Source organism: Oryza brachyantha, chromosome 11 (genome assembly GCF_000231095.2).
Source record: "Oryza brachyantha chromosome 11, ObraRS2, whole genome shotgun sequence".
Classification (NCBI taxonomy): Eukaryota; Viridiplantae; Streptophyta; class Magnoliopsida; order Poales; family Poaceae; genus Oryza; species Oryza brachyantha.
The window spans coordinates 771,768-797,457 of NC_023173.2; the positions used below are offsets into that span (position 1 = coordinate 771,768).

Consider the following 25,690-nt stretch of genomic DNA (forward strand, 5'->3'; position numbering starts at 1 on the left):
CATCGTCCAGTTCTCATTGTATAGATTGTACTTGTGCTGTATTGATACTCTCCGCTTTTATGACAAACATTTTGTTCGAGCTACAACCAAATTCAGTGAATTTTCCCCCTTCATGGTTCAGTACTTAAGTGAGGTGGGAACATGATGGACAATAAGAAACGGAAAAGAATTTCGTAACATATTACCACTAATTTTATATAGATAAAAGGCATTTTTTCCTTGAAGATATCCAAAGCCCCAATATACCTCGATAAACTACAATGTTCCTGATTAGCTTGACAAAAACAGCCAACCAAAATTAAACCAAGACAAAAAAAAGAGCAAACTTCTTCATTTTGTCAACAGATATTTCTTAAACCCCTCGATGAACTCATCATCTAACATCTGGCTATACTAGCATAGTTAGACCTTATTATTCTGCTTTACAAAGTGAAACACGATCTATAGAACTCGGGCCAGCAGAAACTAAAAGGACATCTTATTAGTGGCAAACAATGACACCAATGAGTATTATGCATGTTAAGAGTTCCATTATTACTTTAGAGTTTGGACACAGTATCTGACCTACAAGAAGATATACAGCTAGGACTGCAGATGTTTCGAATAATATAATGGAATGTTGTCACTGCATACAAACTGCATGTTAAAATAAGTCAAACAAGTAAACATGTACAATTTTGCATCTCTTATAATGTCTCTAAAAATGATCAGCCAAAACACATACAAAATGAAATTGAACATATGCTCAAATGAATTTCACCGGAGTAGCACCATGTGATGCACAATAGAATCCCTCACCTTTATTGCCAAGCCCAAATCCTTTTGAATACAGCAATCCAAAAAATAAGGGATCCCAAATCTGACACAACCATTTCTTCCCCATTGCTTGCTTGGAGATGAAAAGAGCTCCCCACTATGAACATCAACCAGGGCCATTGCAGAACAAATAACCTTCCCAACAAAACAATTAAAAGAGTATGTTTGAGCCTGCATGAGCTTGAGGCTATGCCAACCAAGCAATTCGCGATGCACTCATTGATATGGAACATTTGTTGCATCCGCTACTGACCGAACGGCAACTCCATGCATCTAGGCATCACTAGTGAGCCTTGTTGCCTGAATTCTGCTGAAATGTCAAGAAAACAGCTATGCAACATACTCACTCTCAATCACCGGTTGTGTTCTTGTCCCCAATGCCACAGGCGCTTGTGACCTCCCGACCTGTGCCATACGCAATGTCTCCCCGGCCTCGGCATTCCGTTCCATCACCTCCAATTTCCTATCTCTTTTGTACCTCGCCAAGCACACCACAAGCAACGCCGACAGCACCAATGCTATCACTCCCCCAACAACGCCGACGGCAATCTTCCACCCCTTCGAGCTGCCCTTAGAATGAACTCCTTGAGTCGGTATGGGAGGGGTAATGGTGCCTGGAGGCAGTGGACCAGGAGCAATCTCGCTGGAGTTCACCACTATTGCGAAATGCCCCTGGCGAAATGTCGAACACACATTGCTTGCCTCTAAGTCCCGGAACTGTGGCACACCATCCAAATCAAACCACACGCACCGGGGAGCTGGCCCGTCTGCCGGCACTGATCTGACATTGCTGAAACTTATAGAAATCGGGCTCCCGGAGGCGACAATACTGAGCTCCTGCAATCCCACCGCCGACAAGTTGGCCGCGTCGTAGACCAGCAACCCGAGCACCGGCGAGAGGTACGTGTACCCGGGGAGCGGGTAGTAGTAGTGAGACCAATTGCCAAGATTGTGGTAGACGAGCACCACCCTCTCGACATACGGCTGCACGACGATGCCGGTGGGGACGGCGAACTCCAAGAAGTGAGCGAACCCTTTCCTCCGTAGGCTGCCGCTGCGCAGGCGGACGGCCGAGACGGCGACGCCGGTGAGGTTGGGCGGCACGGTGGCGCTGTAGACAATGCCGGTGTGCGGGCGCACGAAGGCCCGGTACGCATAGTCCTGCAGCATTGCGTCCAGGGCCCTCGCCGGCGACGTGGCCGCCTGCGCCGCCACGCCAGAAGAGGCTAGATACAGCAGCTGCAGGATGCAGAGGCAGGCCAAGAAATCCATGGGAGTGGAGCAGCAACCGGGAGCTGGACAAGAAGAAGAGTCGATCATGACGATCCCCTCCTCATGATCTACGACCGCGGATGACGCGCGTACCACCGGCCGGAATCCGCAGGTCTTAACTGGGAGTAGCAAGGACGAGATTTGGGGCAGGAAATGGCGGGACCATGAGCACGGACGCGCATTGGCGGCGAGCTAGCTCCAAAGAAGCAGGCTTTAAGAGATAGAGAGATAGGAGAAGGAGCAACAATGGCGATGGAAACTAGGAGAACACAGGACGGACTGAGTCCAAGATGATATGGTAAAGAAGGAAGGGAGGAAGAGGAAGACGAAAACAAGAATCGGAATTGGGAGGGAGCAAATCAATAAATGTTGGGAGAAAATCTCTCAGTAATCAAGAATTTGGGGAGGGATTAACGATTACTGGAGACGAGACAGGAGGGAGGGGTTCGGGGGATTTGATGGCAGCGGTCAGAGTGGGGATGTGACGAGGTCTTCGATGTAATTCTTGATTTTTAAGAGGGGCTCATATGCAAATATTTACGTTTTCTGAGTAAAAGACGCTGGAATACAGTTGGCACACCGCCGGAATTTACTGCTGTGCCCTTTGGACGCCTCAGAATCGTGAGTCTCCCTCGTTGTCTCTTCTCGCTGAGCGGTGGGGTCCAGGTTGTCAGGGGATGAGAGATTATGCTTTTTGCCTCTATTCTTCCGTGACAAAATTTAAATTTTTAATCTTAAATTTATAGTATATTTTAGAATAACATCTTATTTTACAGTCTTATCTTTTATATTAGTAATAACATATATGAAAAGCATATTCAAAAATTATTTTTATTTATAAATATGTCACTCACTCGTTTAGTGTTCGAGATACGTATGAAATGGTTAGCATTTTTATAATATCTAATTAATTATATAAATTAATAATAATAAATTTTATAATGACTATGTAATGATATAAATAAAAATTTAACAAATATAAATAAAAACATTGATCTAGAGAAAAATATTAAAAATGTAACGGTTAAGAGTTTAAAAGACATGATTCAACGGATATATCCCTTTTCCTAATGTTTGGATTCTTTTGAGGGGCTCTCGTGCAACTCAAGCTTCTCTCTTCTACTCCTACCCTATATTTCTTGGAACGCGATCATCTGACTTAAAGTCAGAGGACCCGTTCACTAACATATACACTGTGGGGTCCATATGTCATCCCCTCAATGTCTCTCTGACTTTAAGTCAGAGGAAGCTCTTCCATGTTTCTTCATGTACAGCTCTAAGCTCCCGTCATTTTGCTATTTGGAATGATATTCTTAAAAAGAAAAAGATAATACATAGATAAAACTTTTATATAAACAAATAAGCCATGATTAAAAATCAAATTTAAAATTAAGTTTTAAAATTTAATTTTTTTCCTATAAACAATTACAACGACGAAACCATAAGAGCGCTACTACTATAGGTCAGAGAGGAGACTGAGATGTAGGCCCAGCATGGAGTACGTTCAGCAAAACCTACCTGTCTTTGCTTTGTTGCCGATGTAAAACAACGTCTGGCGCTGGTTTGTGGGCCCACCGACCAGTCGGCAACAATCTCTTTCCCAACGTCTACTGTCGAGGGTCTTTTGCAAAATACATGTGCTTCCAACCATATGTGGCAACAAGCTAGCTCCATCTCCTTCTTCTTGTGCCATCCATCGCTAGCTGGTTGTATGCCACCATGGCCACACCATCAGCACTCTTGGAAATGATCTATTTGATTGCCATTGCTCTTCTTTGCAACTTAATTTCAGATTGGTATTTGCTCAGGAGCGAAGCTAGTTCAAGCTGTCAAGCATGCACAATGTTATGTACTCCTCCATTATCAATGTATACTATCATGCTGAGATGATGTCTTAACCATGACGCAATCAGCCTTTTGTCATCATCTCTTCCTTTCATCTTGCTCATGTCTATGGTTTTCCTCTCCTTTTTCAGTGCTAATAAATAAATAAATAAGTATTGTTCACTTGGTATTCAAGGGATCTATCAAAAGGGACTGCACTACAAGGTGACACTAGCAAATGGAACATGCGCATATGGACGCATAGCTATGATTGGGATCATTTTTGAACCATATTCCATAGTTCATTTGGCCTGAAAGAATGAGTAATCATGCACTCATCACTCACTAAAAAGGTTTAACGCACTCACACAGTAGCTGTATGTGCTAAATGTTCATATCCATTAATTAATTGTATCTGTGTATGTTTTTTTTACCGGTTTTCCTAATAAAGCAGGAACATTATGTCCTCTTTCTCGAGGTTGACATCACGAAAAAAATCACACTGATAAAACGCTGCAACCCACAGACTAATTGAAACACTGGTAACCCCTACAACTTAAAAGCTAAAGACACATCACCGATACAAGTGGCGGAACTAGCAAAGCGATCAAACCCGAGGAATTAGTAATGATTTTCATTGATAAACTAATTTTAATTTTTAAAACATCAACAATGTTTGTAGCGGAGGTGATAGTGGCGGAGCCTAGGAGGCCATCCAACTTGCTCGGGAATTGGATTCGCCCGCTAACCAATACAATAAAAATAGTTATAGCTGAAAGCATGAAGAAGTAGCTTGCAAAGGCGAGGTCCACCGTCGTAAACTTTTCATGTCAAATCCACAACTCAAAGATGCTATTGCAGATGTCTAACCATCTAGAAGGTCGCTCTCTAAGAGCAATAAGCTACAAACAGCATCCCAGATTGATTCACATGTACTCAAGATCACTCTAGCCTTCATTATTGCAAGATTTAGCCCCAACCCACTTTTTATTCTCACAGGGAATCACTCAAGAAGGTCAAGAGCAAATATGTGAGAGGTTCAAAGTACTTAACTAGGAGAACCAAGGAAGGGTTGAAAAACAAATTGGAATCGTCAAAAAGCAACACCCGAGGTAGATCGAGGGGTGAATAACCCCACACCCTTCGTTAGCTGGCCGTTAGTCACAACCCGATCACCGGAGGTTCCGACCTCTCTGGGCTGGAATTTCCAGACAACACTTAGCACTTGACAAACTTTGGTAGACCGGAACTTTCAGCCCTAGAGAGAACAACAACCCCAAAACCAGTGCAATTGCATCACTCTTTCTAAGAATGATCTTTGAGCAAATGTCAACTTTTGGTTTACTGTTTACAACCTTTTTTAATAGTTTGACTTTGTTAAGACTCAAATACAAAAGACAGAGAAAATTTATACAAGCTTTAGTCTTTTTGCCACCTTTCTTTAATTTATTCTAAGGGGTTTGTCATACCAGTATACCTGGAACTAATCTCTTCACTTATCTCACACAAATTATTAGTTCCTCCACCATTTTGTTATTAATCAACCAAAACGTACTTAGGGGTATAATGCTCTTTCAATAGCAGAACTTATTGCACTTGTACCACTAAACAGTAAAAAAGTTCAGTCTAAGTGAAAAAAAATGATGAAAGAGTTCATAGATTAATTCTAGAAATTAAGTTCTAAGATTCAAAAACAGCTAAGACTTACAAGCTGTAGTTAAAAAGGCTAAATCATGTTTCAAATGACACAGGTAAAAGTCATAAAACTTATCTGCTTGGAGGGGCCCTGGTGCTAATTTGTCTGAAAAGCTTTAACTACGGTAATTACAGTAGTAGTAAACTAAAGTCAGGCAGTCCCCCCTGTACTGGTTTGTGGAGAATCTGCAAAAAGACTCTTACTGCAGACTTTAGTTTATCCTCTAGTACCATGCATGTGTAGTATGTAATGCATCATATTTTCGGGCGATAAGGAGAAATGTCTTTGAAGCGCCCTTAGAAAACACAAGTCAATGACATTGATGAAATCCAATTATTGCAATCAATTACTAATCATAAACATCAACAATGCTCTTGATAATTACAGTTGAGTACAGGAGCTGGTCCTACTTTGCCGCCCGTGCTGAATTATTCATGCAATTAACTAACTAACTAATGATCGGATCACGATGTCTATATGAGGATTACAACTAACTAAAATTTATCTATGAAATGGAGACACTGAATTTGGCAGATGCAATATTCAGGTGCACTGGGTTTTTCTTTTGTAACCATTCAGACATTAGAAGAGTAAAACTTCCAACCGACGACGACGCATGTGTACATTCGGCAGTACTGATCCTGAACGTGTAGGAGGAGAATTGATAGTGGTGTGTTATTGCACTCATCAATGTAAAATACATTGATCCCCAATGTGTGGACTTGTGGGTGCAATCTATAGCTACTAGCTAGCTAGCAAGAGCAGGGTGATCGATCACAATTTATCATATTCTTGGCCAGACTCAAACATACATGCTGGCAAGGACCATCATATGCCTCTTGTTCTTTGTGAGAGTCATAAATATGTATACAAGCTAGCCACCAAAACAGTGAGAGGAGTTTCAACCATATCTTTTCAGTTCTACTTATGTTTATAAGTCAAAAGTTAAATTTTTAGCCTTAAATTTGGAGTTAATTTTTGAGTTTTTACCGTATTTTATTTCTTAATGTTGACTTTTAGATCGCTAAGGATACATATATAAAAATTTTATTAAATATGTCGTTTGATTTTTTCCCACGAAATGACCAAACAATCAACTCTTTATCTTAAAAGTTGTTTTTTCCTAACCTCTGACTAAGATGGAAGTACGCTAAACACAGCACAAATGGGCCTTTTGATGGTAATCATAGTGAAGGAACTAGTTAAGACAAACTGTTGAATCCTTTTGTGTACGCAGTGAAACTGGAATAAACATTTTCAATGATAATGGCTGAGTCCATCGACTCCTTGATTTTTAAAATAAAGAAAATGACTGTAGACCTACATGTCAACCGCCTCTACTAAGTCCCTATTTGGTTCATGTGACTAATCCATTAGTCCCTCCATTTTAGTCTCGTTTAGTCCCTAAAAACCCAAACAGGAGGACTAAGAGGAACTAAAATTGTATTAGACTATTAGTCTCTTCCAAAGGTACTTATTAGGACTAAAACTTTCTTTCACATTTGCCCTCTGACCAAAATTTCTATGTATAATGCATTTTTAGTCTCTTTTAGTCCCTCTAACCAACTAGTAGGGACTAAAGATTTTAGTCCAGGGACTAATTTTTAGTCCTAGGACTAAAGAACCAAACACCACCTCAGTCTATTTTTTTGTGAATACTCACAATCTCATGATACTAACAAATACATTGAGTAATTAAGAGATAATAAATAAAAAAATTAATAATATGCTAATGATATTTTAACAAAAAACTCGTTGTAATGCATGGGTAATATGCTAGTACGTGTAAAAATGTATATGGCCTTTAGTCCTATATTCTCCTTTTGGCCCAATAATTGCATAATTGCATTTGGAAATATGGATTGCAGCCATCAGCAATGCCAGCACAGCAGCAATCAATTGGTCTTTGTATGTTCTTGTAAACAGAACAAGCGGATCATGCTACTTGATATGATAACCAACAGGAAATTGAACACCAGAATGGAAGAATATAAATCAAAGTTCTAGAGTCATGTATAACATGAAGTGACAAAAAACTGCATTTCATCATTAGCTTGCACCAACTTCAGTACACAAGTGGTAAACTCACTCCTGAAAACCTTTTTTTTTCTCTCTCGTTTTGGCTATTCACGCCATCAAACCCTATACTGAGAATTCCAAGCTTTATCTATGTATTACACCAGTCAATCTCACCAAAACTACACAGAACCCATGCCATACACAAAACCTGAAACCTATATCTAAACTACAGTTGCAAACCAATGTGGATGAAGAATGGAGAAAAACAAATATGCACAGCAGTCGCAACCAAACCAATTCCAGAACCAGAGAAGACAATAAGATGCGTCAATTTGTGCCATGCACCAATTGATTTGGCTTTGAGACATTGTTCGGTAAATTGGCAGCACTAATTTGAGAATGGATGGGTTTGGGGGGTGACGACTCATGCGAGCTGAGGATTGGAGATCCTGGCCTGGAGGGGACAGGGGATAGTTCTTCACGATCTAAATAAGCTTCAACTACTGGAAACATATCTTCCGAGTAGGTTTGGTTGCTATCTTCTCCTGGTTTGTTATCTTCTTCCATGTCACTATCATCCAAGGGGGCAACATCATGGGTGGTGAATTGATGAAAATCTACTATCTCACGCAGGAAGCGATTTTCGCGTGCATACATGGAGTTTTCCTGTGCCAGCCTTGATTTCTCAGCCAACAAGGTCTCTAGTTGCACACGAATCTGTTCAACAACAGGTTCTTCAGAGAGAGATTTTACATATGTAGGAAACATGTTTTACTTATTACTTCACAATGATAGCTAAAAAAATAAACAAAGTATGATAAATGAAACTCATTTAAGTATGAATTTGATGATCAGCTTAAAGTACCAATGGTTAAAGCTCATCTGAGATATAGTGGCTTCAAATTCTCATCAAAGTACAATATGCTTTCATATCAACCGACCACATTATGCAATGTACTCGACCAGAAATAGAAAGGAAAACAGCAATTTCAAACTTTTTAATGATCATAGGCAGAGTTTTGGGATGTTATCACAAATTTACCTTCAAGAAGAATCTAATTCATGAAAACTTTAGCATGAGAATGAAATAATTCCAGGGTAACTGGCTTGGAAAACATTAACATACCAGGTCATCATCCTCTTCAGTTTTGCTGCCTTTCTGCTTTGCTTCTCGCAAGAACTTGTTCTCTTCTTCTAGCTGAGCACATCGCTGCTTTGCAAAAGCTAGATCAGCTTTTACGGCTTTTAGTTCACGGAGCACAAGTTTTGCTTTAGCAGCCATTGCATTAGCAACCTGAAACATTTTGGGAGATTACGAGAAAGGCATCAGTAATCTGAATATATTTATGCAAATGCATGGCAAGAAAAGACATGTCCCTTTACAAGCCACATTAACAATAAAATCAATAATCAAGAACATAGCAAAACGAAAATAAGTATCAATACCTTTTAACATAGCAATATTTTGCCATATTAAAAATGTCTAGTTTCTCTATATTTAACTTTCTACAAACAGAACCAACATGTGGCACCTTACATCGCGGGAAGCTTTTAATTGGGTTTCCTGCGCTGCAGGTTCAGCTCGATCATGTGCAAGATTAGGAGTTCTGAATGTATCCAACGTTGGGCTTGGCATATAAGAATTTGAATTGGCTTGCTTCCTTCTAATTTGTATCTTCTTTGTCTCCTCGATGATATTGGATGCCTTATTGTCCACAATTGTGAGTCCTTCCTGTTGAAGAAAGAAGACAACAAGATGTTATTGAAACCAATGAGATAATAGCCTAGAGAATATTTAAATCCATTGGTTTTTGTTAGAGAGATTTAAATTAAAATTAGAGCAATATGTCAACTACAACCTACTAATTATTAATTTTGAATCTCGGGATTGAATTAAGAGCGTTGGATGCATACAACTTCAAATTGACTAACTTAAAATTTAAGAACTATTAAATTGTTGGATATCTAAAACTAAAGCATCCCAGGTAGTAAAAAGCTTAAAGAATCCATAGTACAACAGCCTATTTCATTTAACACAAATTCTTAACATGATCTATATCCATGATAATTCGATCTAACAAACCGATGGCATTTTTATGTTATTAAAATGGGAACTCGCCAGAGCAGAATCCTAGAAACATCCAGCAAAACAGCAAAGAGAAGTGTAGAGTTAAGAAATCAAGCAGGTCGGTTTTGCCATTAGCTATGCTAAATAAAAATAACTGGATAGAGCTGAAAACTGGACATTACTTCCAAGGCATCTCTGAGTTTTCCACCAAATTGGTTGACAGAAGCAGCAAGAGCTTCCGACCTTGTCAGGGACCCAGTATCTCCTGTCCTCTTGTGGTTTTCAAATGACCAGCGAGATCGAGATTCCTGATAAGTATAAGAAATTTGAAAACAATGTGAGCATAAATACAACTTGGAACATCAAGATATCTTAATTATTCTGCTTGTTCTTATAACACTTGTTACCACACCTGAGCTCCACTGGATGAATCAAACTTGTGAGGGGTCTTTTCTTTTGTGTAGTTATCAGACTTATGTGCCACGCCATCCTCATCGAGAATTCCCTTGGCTTTTCTTGCCAAAGTTCCCCAAAGCCCAACCTTGGGCTCGTTCATACTTTTTATTGATGTGTAACTGAATGATGAAGAAGAACCCTATTCAGACAAATTGGCACGCTTAGGATACGTCACTTGTCAGACTCACACAGACAATCTTAATGGATAGTAAGAAAAATCATTAATGACAAACATCAGGTAGTGATTTATTTCAAATTTTTGGAACAAATGTTTTGTTTATCTGTGGACATTAAAAAAAGTGATGATTTAAGGAGTTTGGACATGAAGGACTAAACTGACCAAGCGACCAACCATCCAGCGAAGATGGTCAATCAGATGTTTCTTTTTAAGGAAATGTGATGATTTGATGAATGAGCCTATAAGAATTTGGTACTAGTATAATTATCTCACAGCAAAAAAAAAAAGTAATCTTGCAGTTATTTCTCCAGCTGGACTTCTGGCCTTCCCGACAAAATATTTCTCCACAATAAAAAAAAAGTAATATGCAGTTAAACAACGGATTACTCATTATCTAAATCTCAAAGACAATTGGTTACTTCACTGGTTAGATAGAATCAGTCCTTTACTAGAATAAGTTGCCCTGAAAGATGAATAAAGGCAGCGAAATCCATCTAATTTGATCCGATGAACACGGATTTAGAACCGGTATTACGAAGAAATTATGTTCTGAATCAAGCAAACAGAAGAGAGAGAGGTGAGGAGAGTAAGTGGAATGCATGCCTGCGGCTGGGGGTAGGAGCTCCGGCGATCGTCGGCGGCGACGGGGCCCTGCTTGCGGCGGTAGGCCATGGCGAAGGGGCGCAGGGGAAGAGGAGAACCAGAAGAGAGGGGGAGGAGCAACCAACTTTGATGCCTCGCCACCTTCCACTTCCAGCCATGGTCGCTGCTTTTCGCATAAAAAACCCTCCTCTATGGATAAATTACCTACCACCACCAAAATTACGCCATTCTGTACTTAATTCCTTTCTTAAAATCTCCCCTTTTTTTTTCTCCTATGACACAGGATTTTTTTTTTTGAGTTGATCTATTTTATACAATTGACGAAGCATGTGTTCTATGCTATACCATTGACAAAGCTCAATTGTATGATATATATGGAGCAACTTGTTTTCTTACTTACATCATTATTACACCGCATCGTCGTTAGTCAATGACCATTTTACCTCTATGATAAAATTGAGATGTTTGCACCATGCCACATATGACATATCACAGAATAATCTGGAATGATGGAAAAAATCAAGTGATTTTATTTTTATCAACAAGAAAACTAGTGAGTCATGTTGGTACACACATGCCCTAGGGGTAAAATGGACAATTTTCGTATTCTTTATGGAATTTATTAATGATGGTGGTATATAAGAAACAAAATTAGTTGTTTGATACTTGACGGTATATTATAGAGTTGAGCATTATCATGGATATATCCGTTCCAAATCGCAAGATTAAAAAATGGACAATTTTTGTTTTGTCAATGGTGGAGAATGCATTCACTGTTTTTGCAAAAGAAATATTATATATTGGTAAACTCCAGGTAGGTTGGCCATGGTCATTACGTATTTTGTTTATATGTACTACTCTCTCGAACCTTTAATGTAATTTATCGTAGAGATAAATCTAGACAGTGAGCCAAATTCATCGTTGAAATTTCTTAGCTTTAAGATAGGGTGAATATCTCAGCTAGCGCAACACATATTTATTCTACTTTGTTTCATACAAATATGAAATATATGAGCATTGAGATAATATATAATCGCAAAATAGTAGCATCCCATAACATAACATGAGGAATGCAACAATATATATGAGGAACTAGTGGGTGCCGATGCATAAACATAAAGAAGAAAAAAGGAAAACCAAGGACAACTCAGCTAATCTGCTGCTGGTTGCTTTTAAAGCTGGCAACAGCGAGGGCCGGAATCTGGGAGGTGGGGCTCCATCTCATCTCAAGGTACCCAAGCCAACGTGGACCGGGCCAACGTAATAACTGCGTTCTATCTTGTCCAAAAATTAGCTTTAAACGCTCGCGATTTGCTATGCATAAAACGACATATATTATAATATTATCTAAAATAAAAAGATATTTTTATGAAATTTGTCACCTTTTTTTCTTTAGAGAATATTTAACCTAATTTAATTTTATATGTAGCTATCATTTAGATTTGATTGTTTCTTAATATAAAAAAGTTCAAAGAGTAATCGATAAAATCACCGTGGGTATAGATGGTATAACAGATTTACTGTCACCACCACTGGCTCCTTTAAAAGAAGTATAGGTACATCATCTCAACTATTGATCAAGATTCATTTGCATCCACTCCATTAACTAAAAAATGTATATGGTTAATTAATTGCTAGCCTTTTGAGCGCTGCTAAGTTAATATGCATATACAATTCGTATATTTATTTTGTCATTTAGAATTGCAAACCATATATATTGTCTCGTAACCTCTAAAAATAGTGCAAATTAAGTTACCTACCTAGCTTGTTTGACCTTTATACCATGTGGTATTGACACGACATTTATATGACATTGAAAGAAAATTGTAAAGAATAAAAGACGTACGTGGACACATATGTCAATCATGTGAATGGATGAATGCATAAATATCAGTGGAACCAACGTATCAGTAGGTCTCACTCCATCCACATCTCATCCTCTCTTCTCTTCTCCCGGTTTCCTTCCTCCATTCTTCTCCTTTCTCTCTCTTAGATACATATCGCTCAATACAATGAGCAACGGGCATCCTCAGCTCATCCAAAAAAAGAGGGAGCGAGGAGAGAATATAATTTGTGGACTCTATTGGTTTTTATTCTTTTTCTAACTTATATGTGGCTTTATAGCCATTTTTAATTGTTTGTTATTTGTTTTGTTGGCTCTAATTATGCTTAGGTGCCACTTAAGCTCCACATATGTGCTAGTGGAATGAAGACTAAGTCTATATGCTGTGGGTGTTATCACATGATCTGATTTATACTGTTTCTCATAGTTGGAGGATTCTTCGTATCCGATTTTACGGTTCAGGATGTAATTGAAATTTGACCGAATTTAACCCAACAAAGGATGTAGAAGCTAGAATGGATCTTTCCCCTTTTGGGGTCTATTTGTTTGAAGGAAAAACAAAGCATCCAATTTCAAAGGATTAAATTCCTTTAAAGCCATTCGATTTGTTGGGATAAACTATAGGAAAATCAAATAAAATTTTCCCTTCCTATAAGATATAGAGAGAAAACAAAGGAAATTTTTCATCCACTCAAATCTCTTGAAAAAAATTCCTATAAATTGGTGTAGCTATACATTTGATTCCACTTTTCCTATTTCTTTAGATTGAAATCCCTTCGAAACGAATAAGCCCTTGGGAGTAGACCAGTTATTGGGTTTTGGCTGAGCTCTATCAGACACAGCTAGCCCAGTTGCTGCCTTGCTGGAGCTCTCCTTATCTGCAACGTGGATGTTTTCTTTGGCTGTTTGGCGTTCTGCTGCGGTGCTGTCTTGTTCTTTTGTGTTGCCACATTGTTGGTTTGCTGCGCAGCCACCGCCGCCCGGTGCTGCCGTCGCCCTCGACGCCGGCCAGCTCCTGCGCATGCTATCCCTTTGCCACCATATTTTGGCAGTGCTCTGACTTCGGTCAGGAGCAAGCACCATGGCCGCGCAGCCGTTGGTCGACTTCCGGTGGATGCAAGCCGACTGCAAGGTACTCTTCCAACTAGTCTCCTTTTCTGTTCAGTTGATTCCCCGAATACTAGCTCTAGCTGATGTCTACTCGTAAAGATTAATTGTGTTAGCTAGTTCAGACCAATCGCCACACTAGAAATGCTAATGTGGATTTTGCTCAAATGGTCAAACTCGCACGCTGCAGCTACAACCCTACAATTTCCACACAACAGAGGGGACCGGGCTTACTGATGCTCTGCTAGCATTTTCTAGAATCTGGTACTGTTAAGGTATTTACAAAGGCAATAATAAGTCGTATTTAAGCGCGGTCTGCCAGGCCATATGGACTTTGCCAACAAAAGACTAAAAGACCAGTGGGGTGATTGTTTGGCTTTCTTACGAAAAAGGCTAAATATTATATTTGTAAATAAAAAATAATTTGTTAATAAAACTTTTATATGCATGTTCTTAGTGATAAAAACTAAGGCTGAAAAATAAAGTAAGATGAAAAACTCCAAAATCTACTCTAATTTTAAAGTTAAAAATTTAAATTTTGGCTTATAAGCATAAACCGAAGTAAAAGGATGGGACGTAGGACATACGTTTTACAAAAGAGACAATTACATATCTGACCCTACTTTAGAGGCGAACTACGAAATTGACCCTTCTTTTTTAGCTTTGCAGATTTGATCATCCTTTTATAAAACAAAGTGGTCGTCTGACCCTCGTTGATATATGTCGTTAGGGTTTAGGGTAAATGAAATAAAAAAAATACATTTTTATTATGAATGGACTTTACGCTCCTGCTCTCTATCTCACATCCTTCTCTCTATCTCACACTGCATCGGGCAGGGGCAGGAGGGGGCTGCGGCGGAGGCGGCGTCGGGCTTGGGGGAGGAGGCGGCGGCGTCCGGGGGGAGGAGGAGGCGCCGGCATCCCGGCGTCGCGCTGGGGTCGTCCCAGAGGCGCGCGGCGAGGCGGACCACGGACGGGTAGTGCGCCTGCGCGTAGGTGGCGCGGACGCCGCAGGACTCGCCGTGCGACGAGCCCTGGCGGTGGAGCAGGTCGAGCCACTCCAGGAGCAGCACACGCACGAGGCGCGCCGCGCAGCTGCCCATGATGCCGGCGCCCACCACGCGCTCCGCCGCCGTCGCCCACCACGCGCTCCGCCGCCGTCGCCGCCATGGCTCTGCACCGACCGAACACTCAGATTTCTATCTCTCTCAGCGGAATCAATGAACGTAATAGAGATAAGGTGGATTTTGGTATCGATCTCCAGGGCATTATATTGTTTCATTTTATTTTCTGCCGTCAAAGAGATCAAAACTGATTCAAATCAAGTTGTTAGAATCTCAAAAAATTCACATACACTGAATGCTTAATTTAGTAATGAAACTGTTAATGAATTGATTAGCATGTGCAATCTTCTTATAATTCAATTAAGTTTTGAAATTATATATATATATCAAATTAACCTCAAATCTACCAAATAAATACCGAATTTCGAATTTAATTATTAGTTTAATTTAAATTTATTGAATTTAAAATTATATATATCAAACTAACCTCAAATCTATCAAATAAATACTAAATTTAGAATATATTAATTTATGTTCAAATTTATTGAATTTGAAATTATATATATCAAACTAGCCTCAAATCTATCAAATAAATATCAAATACCATAACATATATTTAAATCTTTACATATATTTCCTAAAAATTGACATACAATAGGGTCAAATGAGCAAGGGCAAATAAGTCAAGTTATACTTCATTTAACACCGTTAAATGTCCTTCACGGAACATGGTTGATCAGTTGCTTCATTTTTTAAAAAGAGGGTTAAATCTGCAAAGTTGAAAAGAAGGTTCAATTCCGTAGTTCGCCTTGAAAATAGGATCAGTTATGCAATTGCCCTTTTACAAAACTACTAGCCTACTAGTAGTATATGAGTGTAACTTTCATTTAATTCATGGTCTATAGTGCAAGGGAGATAATAATTGTCTCAGATCTTATACATGCCCTTTAGGTTTACTAGAACCAACCTTTAATATCATTTTTTTCTGTACTCGAATGATTCTTATCCTTTTAACTCACAGTTGTTTTGCTTGCTTCAAGTCTTCAAGATTGGATATTTTCTAGTGAGATTAAGACCGGATATTTTTATTGCCCACTGATTATGACAGCGCTATAATTTAGGAAGCACACTACAAATCTTTTGCGACGTGTCTACAATTGTAACTTTCTTGTCTTTGCAGTTAGTTTGATCAAGTCCAAGTTTCTACCTGGAATGACTGAATAATTTACTTCAAACATACTTTTGCTGAAGATAGAAAATCCATAATGCTTTTTAGTTCTACACTTTCTCTGCAAAGTTCTAAAATGATTTCCATTTTCCATTCTATTATTTACACATCCACTATTTCATTATACTGCCCCATGTTCCTATAATGGCTCCACAATTTTTCTTTTGAAATGGGCTACACATACATTTTAGTACTGGACATGCTGAAGTGTTCCTTTCTGCTTTGGTCATCTTTTCATCCTACTCTTGTTTAATGTTGTTACTTTCAAGGAGTATGAGCCAAGCATGGTAGCATGCAATATGCTAGCACCTTTTTGTTTGATAAGCATTTCGCATTTTCGCTCAAGGTTTTGTTGTTATCCAACATGAACAAATTTGCAGTGTGTGGATGCAGATTGATTTTCCAGTTTGCTTCTTCGGTTGGGACCCATGCAATTCTCGAGTCCTCACAATGTGAGCTTCCTGCCCTGGGGTTGATCAAGTCAATGCAGATGCTCCATCTCCCACCCTCCATCCAAACCCCACCCCCAGCTCCACACCCTCTCCGTTCCTCTGCCTTCTCCTGCAGCCCCCGTGCTCGCCGGCTCATTGGTCCTCCCCCAGCCTTTGCCTCTGCCGAGTTCCCCGGTAACAATCTTCTCCCTTGTGAAAAATTTACAGCATTTGGATAGATCTTAAAATAGGATGTGTGACCTTGATATGGTCTCTGTATGCAGAATATGTGATTTTCCTCATTTATAATGGCTGGCGAAAACTAGCACCAAAAGCTGGAATTTTTCTAAAACTAGCAGCGCAGCTTTGGCACTACTAAACTCTACAACTAATGCAGGTTCAGTTCCAGACAGTGCTCAGATGCCACCACGGCGGCGGCGCCGCCGGAGTGTGGCTGGCATCGACCAGGATGATCTCCTTGACCCGGACGCCCTTGCCGACCCAGACAGCAGCTTCTACGAGATCAATGGCGTCAGGGTCCACCACAAGGTTTGCAGCCATGAGGATTCCAGCGACCAATCTCTTGACTCTGCCATCACAAATGCTGACCAAAACCGAATTGGTTTGCCAATACTGCTATTGCATGGTTTTGGCTCTTCAGTTTTCTCCTGGAACCACATCATGCGCCCTCTAGCCCGCATTGCTGGTGCCAAAGTTCTTGCCTTTGATCGGCCTGCTTTTGGTCTGACGTCCCGGACCATCTGGTCTGCTGATGACACTAAACCTCTCAACCCCTACTCCATGGCCTTCTCAGTCATGGCCACATTGGCATTCATTGACCAACTTGGTACCAACAAGGTTGTCTTTGTCGGGTATGGTTGCAGCACAACATATAATGTTCTATCTGTGTTCATTACTTAATCTGATAAATGAAAAAAGTGTGATGGTTTGGGTTTCAGGCACTCAGCTGGTTGCCTTGTAGCAGTGGATGCATACTTAGAGGCGCCAGAAAGGGTAGCTGCACTTGTGCTGGTTGCACCAGCGATTTCCGTGCCAGTTTTCAAGAGGAAAGGTGTGAAGGAGTATGGTTCAGCTGAACAAGAATGGCAGAAGAAGAACGATTCTAGTGGCTCAAATTTGCCTACAAATTCATTCAATAGGATCCGGGAAGGATTCCTTGAGCTATGCTTGCGCACTGCAGGGTTTCTTATGAATACGATTAGCGCAATAGGTGGCCTGATTCGATCTCTGTATTGTAAAGCTGCTGTTGCTGTTCTTCAATCATCATTAGGAGTGATGCTGGTAAGTTTTTTATTTAAAAGGAAAAGGAAATTCTAATGCTTTAGTTCATAGTCTCTTCAATGTACTTTAGTTATCTAGGGGTAGTAAATGCATCAATACAAGTTCATTATCTAAAACAAATCAACACAAGTAAAGATGAATAAACTCAACTTGAAAGAAGAAACTTTAATCAACTCTAACTGCCTCACTGTATATCAGGCTATTACAGTTTACAAGCAATTCTTTATGCATTGAAAAAAACAATCAGGTTGCATTCTTTTCTTGATTGATCTTTGTGACAGGTAAGATTGATCATGGATAAATTTGGTATATTGGCTGTCCGCAATGCATGGTACGACCCAAGCAAAGTGACTGATCATGTCATTCAAGGTTACACTAAGGTGATTATCTGTCTCTGAAAACTCAGCAACTATCGGATGCTCAGTAGTATGTACTTACTATGTTGTTTTATGCAAAAACTAAAAGCTATGTTATCTCTTCAGCCATTAAGATTCAGAGGATGGGAGATGGCTCTTTTGGAGTACACTGTATCCATGATCATGGATTCTACATCCACATCAAAAGTGCCAATCTCAGAGAGGCTTTCTGAGATCTCATGCCCAGGTTTTCATATACACACTTCTTTTGTGCTCCTTTGATGATATATACATAAGTGAAATACTACTTATTATCCATGTTTGCATTTATTTATAAGTCTAGATGTGATGTAGTTGGAATTATCTTGCACATGGTTCATAAAGGATGTTACTTTCTGAATGATCTATGTGTCTTACCATCGCAGTGCTAATCGTGAGTGGAGACACTGATCGCCTTGTTCCTCGTTGGAACACCGAGCGCGTAGCACGTGCGATACCTAGTGCAGAATTTGAGGTGATCAAGAATTGTGGTCACTTGCCCCAGGAGGAACGACCTGAAGAATTCGTGTCTGTTATTGAAAGGTTCCTAAGAAAAGCTTTTGGAAGAGCCAACGAACAAGATCAAGTGTTCCAAGCAGCTGTATGAAATCAGTGTCCCAGTACGTACAGAAGCAGATGAGAGTTGGACTTGAAACTTGAGATACAAGAGTGGTTTGAGTGAAAGAGGAAAAAACATGATAAGCATGCCGAATTGGTCATGTAGTAGCAGTATACCTTTATGTATATATATAGGAAAGTATATAGTGAAGAACTCACTGGATTGCCCTTTTTTTCTCATTTTGTGTGAAATTAGAGCTCCATATATCACATATGGTGTTTTCAGAAACGAATTCATCTCTGTTGTATGTTGCTGGAAACCTGCGGTGCACGTATGTGTTGATTCAGAGAGAATCGACTTGGTGGTTTACCATTACTTACAGGATATAGGGGCTAGCAACAAAATCCAGTTTGATACTTTGATGATAATCCCAGCAAGGAGCATACACACAGTTGATTCAGACAATGCATTTGTTCCTCTGATTCTTCTTTTTTAATTGGACGCCATTAGATATTTGGATCTACATTTAACATTTCATCTTATTAAAAAAATTTATGTAACTGTGTAAAATTATAAAGCATGTTTAAAATATCTTTAATGATAAAATAAATTACAATAAGGTAACTAATAATTGTGAAATTTTTATAAATAAAAAGAATGATCAAATCCAAAAGTGTGAATAAGAAAAGAACGCAGTTAAACGGGAGAATAGTAAATCTAGTGAGTAATAATCGGTTCGAGTTCGATGGATGAGTTTTGCTGGTGGGCCCATCAGGCAGAGGGGTATAGACTCACCTGACAGAGGAGGCTAACCCTTTCGTCCTCGTCTTCATTTTCCTCTCCTCTTCTGGAGTGATTCCATTTCCAGCGACTCCTCTTCTGAACTTCACCAACCAACCAACCTCCAAAGAAAAAAAATCCCCAAATCCACAGCGGAGTGATTCCATTTCCAGCTGAAGATTGGCGTCGATCGCCTGCACTGCATCACATCAACCCGTCCATTAGTGATCCAGTCCAGGTCCCTCCTCCTTACCCTAGCTCCAATCCTACCTGGATTCAATGAAGGGAGATTGAGAAACCGGATGCTCGATCTGTTGCACTAACGCTTCACAAGGTAGCTTCCTTGTTTCGCACTTCTTCTCCTCGATCTGCAATCTCTTCCTAGCCTAGGTATTCCTCTTTCTAATTTGTTCATCACATGACATGCGACAACATCTTAGCAACACAATTTCTTTTCTTTTCATTTCTTTTGCAGGTCTACCTCGACCACCTCCTGCCGCATTGCTGACCAACCCCACCGTGTCCTATTTGCTTGTTCAATTTTTATCCATGCCTGATCATCAGAGACACGCTGGGAATTATTCTCCGGTTCCCACACAACCAGATGTTCAGGCCTAGTTTGTACAAGACCATTTGCTTTGGATGCTGAGGTCAATGATACCTTTGAAGCTTTAGCCATATGCAGGGACTGCAAGTCCACAGTACTTAATGTCGATGATGAAATAACCAGCACTTCTCGGCACATGGCACGAAGAAGGCGGAGATCCAGGACTGCAAGTATTGATTCCATCGAGGATGCGTTTTCGTAGGAGTTCTCTCAGCTGATCAACTTAGCGAGGCAAGGTCGTGAAGGAGATACCGATTCTTCATCGGTCGTGCCGCAAAATGTGTCGTATAATTCGACACCAAACCGTTCTCAAAGATGGCATGCTTCCGATGATGAGAGTGATGGCCCCAATTATGTTGATTCTGTGTTTGGTGAAATTGAATCAACCATCAGTTTTGGTGACTATGGTGGTGATTTAGATAACTCCCTAGACCAACATAGTGTGACAACCAGGAGGATTTCCATTCAACTTGACAATGACAGCTATGCCAACACAGATACCAATATCGATCCCATGAATGCTAGACTAGATCAGTTGGATTCAGATGACCAAGAAGACGTGCAATCGGAGCATTCTGATTTCAGTGAAGCAGTTGACATCATGATCCATCACCAGCAGCAATCACGTGATATTTAGTTGAGTGGATTGAGTGAGGACGAATCCGAAGATGTATTTAATTGGAGTATGACTGTATGTCAAAGAGCAAATATGACTAACTTGATAGAAGACATGGAAGGGTCACAAATCAGGACAACTTTTGTTGGGAACCCAGGTGATTATGTTGATGCAAGGCAGTTTGAGATGCTCCTTGAGCAATTTGATGAGGACAACAATTCCAGAAGAGGAGCTCCGCCAGCTGCAACATCCTTTGTTGAAAATCTTCCTTCTGTGATTATTTCCACAGGCTATCAGACAAATGGTGATGTGATCTGTCCAGTCTGCAAAGACCCAATTCCTATCCGAGCATGAGCAAAACAACTACCATGCACGCATCTATATCATTCATCGTGCATCTTGCCATGGCTTGGTTTTAGGAATACATGTCCTATCTGCTGATATGAGCTTCCTACAGATGATGCAGAATATGAAAGGTCCAAGCGAGCTACAACCAATGAAAGAGACATCCAGGTTGTGGATCACACCCATCTCCAGGAAAGCATGGATGAAATTTCTGATGAACCAGAGCTCGAAGTAACTCGTCATATGGCTATTGGTGCAGTGGGAGAGACTATTTCAAGTGAATGCAGTGTTCGGGCTGCAGAACAACCAAACAGGGCACACAGGCACAGTGGATGGTTTTTTGTTGCAGCTGCTCCAGTTGTAAGCTTTGTTGGTTTAGCTCTAGTTTTATGCTTTACAAATCCTCCTTGGATTGGTAGAAGGCAACCGTACTGTAGATCCCCAAGTGCCACTGTGGTACATGTAGACACCAAAAGAAGTTGGTGGTCTATGTTCTAGAATGTCCCGCGGGTATATCTGATGACAGACTATATGGTGGCTCATGATTGTTTACAGTAACGTTTCTGTAAATTTTTTTAAAAAAAATTCAAATGTTGTAGTTGCTGCAATGACCGGTTGAGTGTTGTAAAACAATTCTAGTGCCCACTTTTTTCGTCGACTTTGCTCAGTCCAGCAATATGTGTATTGATACCTGATGTTTGTTTAATATATGTGTGTCATTGGATGTCCTATGTTTCCTTCTGTTGTTGGTTGTTGCCATATATATTTAAATCACCATGGAAGAGAAGATTCCATTTGCATTCAATGGTTTCTGTCAGAAGTTTACCTAGAGCCCAGTAGAGAGGTAATTTTTTTCTCCTATTGTTTGAAGCTCATGTGTAGGTTTCATTGGTTTGTGCCTCAAATTTGTTGTCTGAACTTTGGAAACTGAACACGCCTCCTTTTACAAAAAGAAAATGTCTAATATTTAGCAGTGAGGTAATTGTTTTACTATCTACTAATTCATGGTATATTGTTTTTTTCTCCTGAAATGCTTCCGGTAACCAAACTAGGTTGTTGCATAATGCAGTAGGCCTAGCACAGGATGACAACTTAAGGTTGATTCTTAAATTTTCATCGGTAAACTGGGGATTCAATATAATATTATTTTAGTAATATACTTATTGAATTCGTGTTATCATGAACCGGAAGGTCTTAGCTGATTGTTAGTTAATCCCAATATGTGAAAGCAACCTACAAAACAATCAGCTGCTGAAGAAAAGGTCAAACAAAAGATCCACATGCTAGAGGTGTCAAACAAATATATAAAGCTAGTCTATGGAAGACCTAATGTAGATGTCTGAAGATTTGACATAAATACTTTGCCTCTCTGGTCCCTATCCTTCATGGAGAAACTGTTTGCACTCATTGGTGTTCTTGTCATACTTGTTAGCTTTGCTCTGTTCTACTTGTGCAACATCCTATGGCCGAGAGCTGTGAAGATAAGGAAGATGTTGAGGAAGCAAGGCATAAGGGGTCCCAAGCCTACTTTGCTCTATGGCAACACCAGGGAGATGAAAAGAATCCAACAAGAGCTCAAGGTTTCGCACAAGCAAGGCACCAACAACTACATCTCCACCCTCTTCCCACATCTCTTTCTCTGGAGGGAAACTTATGGTATGTATTCTAGTGTTTCTTAACTTTGTCCATGATTGGCTCTTTCACTCATTTGTCCATGAGTAGATCAGACTGATGATCGGATCCTGATGTTTAATAATGGCATATATTGGAGATTAGTGATCCCATACAACTGTTATAAGTGAATTAATGAATTGCCATGGAGAATCAGGGCCCCAAAATGTCCCTCCTATTAAAGATCTAGTTTATAAGCCTGATTTGATCATTTAGTAGGGATTTGGAGGGCAATCATAATACTTTTTAAAGGTCTCCTGTTTTTACTCCTTTTCAACTGTTAGTAGGATATCAAATTCTATGAACAGCCATTTTCGAAGAAATGGTATCATCACACGTTTTTAAAATAAATATAATCTTTTTTTCAAAAGTTTCTTTGATATTATTTTATTACATTGTGGTTTCCATTTACTGTCCTACAAAGTTCCATTGGAAGCTACTGTGTTTCAGTTCTTAAACAAGCCCAACATGCTGTACTGAGCATTGCTAATTTTTTTTGTCAGATTGATAAGTATTGATGAATAACTTACTTAGATCATGGGGCCCTTTACAGCTTAATATAATAATAGCCTTTCAACTCTTGACAGTCATAAATGATTCAGTAGTTGACCAGTGATTAAAATTTCCACACACTAATTTTATATGCTTTCTTTTGTTTTGTGTTGAACTGACTAACTATTTCGTAAGCAAGATCTCATCTGCTTAGGGCCTTTTATACAATAACTATCATATTTATTATTTGCTTGCTTTGAGACATTAGTTTTGCATATGAATTCAATCTTAGAATACTGTGCTTGTCGTATCATTTTCCCTATATTCATGTCAAATATGAGGGAATACATATTTCAAGTTCTTCTTAACATGTGAATTTTGACCAGGTCCAGTGTTCCTGTACTCAACAGGAGCTATGGAGATACTACAAGTTTCTCACCCAGATATGGTAAAGGACCTAGGCCGTTGGACACCATCAGAGCTTGGTAAGCCTACTTATCTGAAGAAATCCCGCAAGGCCCTCTTTGGAGGAGGTTTATTTACAGTGAATGGCGATGAGTGGGCCTATCAGAGGAAAATCATTGCACCAGAGTTCTTTGTGGAGAAGATTAAGGTACCATTGAAGTGTGATTGCTTATAATTTTCATGGACCGAAAACCTTAGACTTTGTATCATGCATGATTGCAATATTTATTTGAATGCATGCAGGGTATGATACAGCTGATTGAGGATGCAACTGGTCCAGTGTTAGAAGCATGGGAATGCATGATCGACGATTCAGGAGGATGTAGGGAAATAGTTGTTGATGATTACTTGCGGAACTTGTCAGCAGATGTAATTGCCAGGGCCTGCTTTGGAAGTAGCTTCACAAAAGGAGAAGAGATATTTTGCAAGCTTAGGCAGCTCCAAAAAGCAATTGCTCAACAAGATGCGTTTGTTGGCTTGTCTGCACTGTGGTGAGTAAATGAAATTAGTCACAATGAAAAGAGAACAGTTTGAAATCCCTTTGAAATGAGAACCTCTACGTGCGTCTTACAATATATTAACCAGGAGTCTTTATGTATACTCCTTTTTAATTTGAGAGTAGTAGGTAGAAATTGGGAGAGAACCTCACTATAAACTGTTTTTAAATCGTTGTTCTTGTTTAAACATGATACTTATTACATGTCACAGTGACAGATATATGTGATCACGACTTCTAAAATGGTTCATGCTATATTACTGTTGCAGGAAATACCTGCCAACGAAGAGCAACCAAGAAATACGGACGCTGGATGAACAAGTCCGGTTACTGATCCTGGAAGTCGCAAAGGAACACCGCCATCACCAAGATCCACACAACGGCCTTCTGAGCGCTATCATCGATGGCGCGCAGGATGGTCGCAGCGCTGCAGAGGCCGAGGACTTCATCGTCGGAAACTGCAAGACCATCTACTTCGGGGGGCACGAGAGCACGGCGGTCACCGCCATCTGGTGCCTGATGCTACTCGCCACGCACCCTGAATGGCAGGAACGCGCCCGGGCTGAGGCAATGGAGGTTTGCCGGGGAAGAACACCCTTGGACGGCGACGCCCTTCGCCGGCTAAAGATCGTGAGCAATGAACAACCTAAACTACATTGTTCATCCTGCAACTTGACAGAAACTAATCAACTACGTTGTTCATCCTGCAACTTGACAGTTGATATTGATGTTGGAAATGCAGGTGACGATGGTGATCCAGGAGACGCTCCAGCTGTACCCTCCGGCGTCAATGATGATGCGTGAGGCCCTGACAGACGACGTGAGGCTCGGCGATGTCGACGTGCCTCGTGGCACCATCGTTCAGGTGCCTAGGCTGATGTTGCACCTGGACAAGGACGCCTGGGGCGCCGACGCCGACGAGTTTCGGCCGGAGCGATTCGCGAACGGCGTGGCGGCGGCGGCGTGCAGAGCGGCGCACATGTACGTGCCGTTCGGGCACGGGCCGAGGACATGCATCGGGCAGAACCTGGCGATGGTGGAGCTGAAGGTGGTGCTGGCCAGGCTGCTGAGCAAGTTCGCCTTCTCGCCGTCGCCGACGTACCGCCACTTGTTTATACAGCTGGGCCTGGACGGTCGATTCATCTCAGCTCTCAGCACACAGACAGCAAGACTTGATTTCAGCACTTATAAGTGCGTTGATTCTAACCAAAGGAAATGTACTACCCCTCTATTTATATGATTTTCTAGATTCATTGCAGAAACAACTATATGTTTTATAAGGGTGATTTTACTATTTTTTTTAAAAAAATACCTATAGATACAAGAGTACTCAGAAGTATCAAATTTTATGCTATAA

At 40.3% G+C, this 25,690-nt stretch overlaps 4 protein-coding genes and 1 pseudogene across 6 annotated transcripts; 3 read left to right on the forward strand and 2 right to left on the reverse strand.

Annotated features, from left to right (window-relative positions):
- Positions 1 to 524: 524 nt before the first annotated feature.
- On the reverse strand, positions 525 to 2,606 carry LOC102702048. The gene has a single exon (XM_006662619.3). The coding sequence runs from the start codon at positions 2,134 to 2,136 to the stop codon at positions 1,147 to 1,149; it is 990 nt and encodes a 329-aa protein (XP_006662682.2). The 5' UTR covers positions 2,137 to 2,606; the 3' UTR covers positions 525 to 1,146.
- A 4,970-nt stretch (positions 2,607 to 7,576) lies between these two features.
- Positions 7,577 to 11,066, reverse strand: LOC102714866. Its single transcript, XM_006663100.3, has 6 exons — positions 10,933 to 11,066; positions 10,108 to 10,290; positions 9,878 to 10,003; positions 9,165 to 9,359; positions 8,754 to 8,921; positions 7,577 to 8,344 (listed from the first exon to the last, which is right to left on the reverse strand). Exons 1-6 carry the CDS (start codon positions 10,999 to 11,001, stop codon positions 7,955 to 7,957), a joined length of 1,131 nt encoding a protein of 376 aa, XP_006663163.2. The 5' UTR covers positions 11,002 to 11,066; the 3' UTR covers positions 7,577 to 7,954.
- A 3,636-nt stretch (positions 11,067 to 14,702) lies between these two features.
- LOC102715152 (2-hydroxy-6-oxononadienedioate/2-hydroxy-6-oxononatrienedioate hydrolase-like) lies at positions 14,703 to 19,345 on the forward strand. 3 transcript variants are annotated; one of them, XM_006663101.3, is made up of 7 exons: positions 14,703 to 15,122; positions 16,568 to 16,800; positions 17,003 to 17,477; positions 17,565 to 17,907; positions 18,189 to 18,287; positions 18,390 to 18,510; positions 18,689 to 19,345. In XM_006663101.3, exons 1-7 carry the CDS (start codon positions 15,103 to 15,105, stop codon positions 18,907 to 18,909), a joined length of 1,512 nt encoding a protein of 503 aa, XP_006663164.3. In that variant the 5' UTR covers positions 14,703 to 15,102; the 3' UTR covers positions 18,910 to 19,345. The 3 variants fall into 3 exon arrangements, with proteins under 3 accessions (XP_006663164.3, XP_040384831.1, XP_040384830.1); XM_040528897.1 differs by having other exon boundaries at positions 14,720 to 15,122; positions 16,555 to 16,800; XM_040528896.1 differs by lacking the exon at positions 14,703 to 15,122 and having other exon boundaries at positions 15,601 to 16,800.
- Positions 19,346 to 19,700: 355 nt separating this feature from the next.
- LOC102702326 lies at positions 19,701 to 21,938 on the forward strand (annotated as a pseudogene).
- A 656-nt stretch (positions 21,939 to 22,594) lies between these two features.
- On the forward strand, positions 22,595 to 25,612 carry LOC102715429 (cytochrome P450 714C3-like). Its single transcript, XM_015842365.2, has 5 exons — positions 22,595 to 22,865; positions 23,759 to 23,985; positions 24,081 to 24,328; positions 24,603 to 24,963; positions 25,076 to 25,612. Exons 1-5 carry the CDS (start codon positions 22,595 to 22,597, stop codon positions 25,571 to 25,573), a joined length of 1,605 nt encoding a protein of 534 aa, XP_015697851.1. The 3' UTR covers positions 25,574 to 25,612.
- Positions 25,613 to 25,690: the final 78 nt, after the last annotated feature.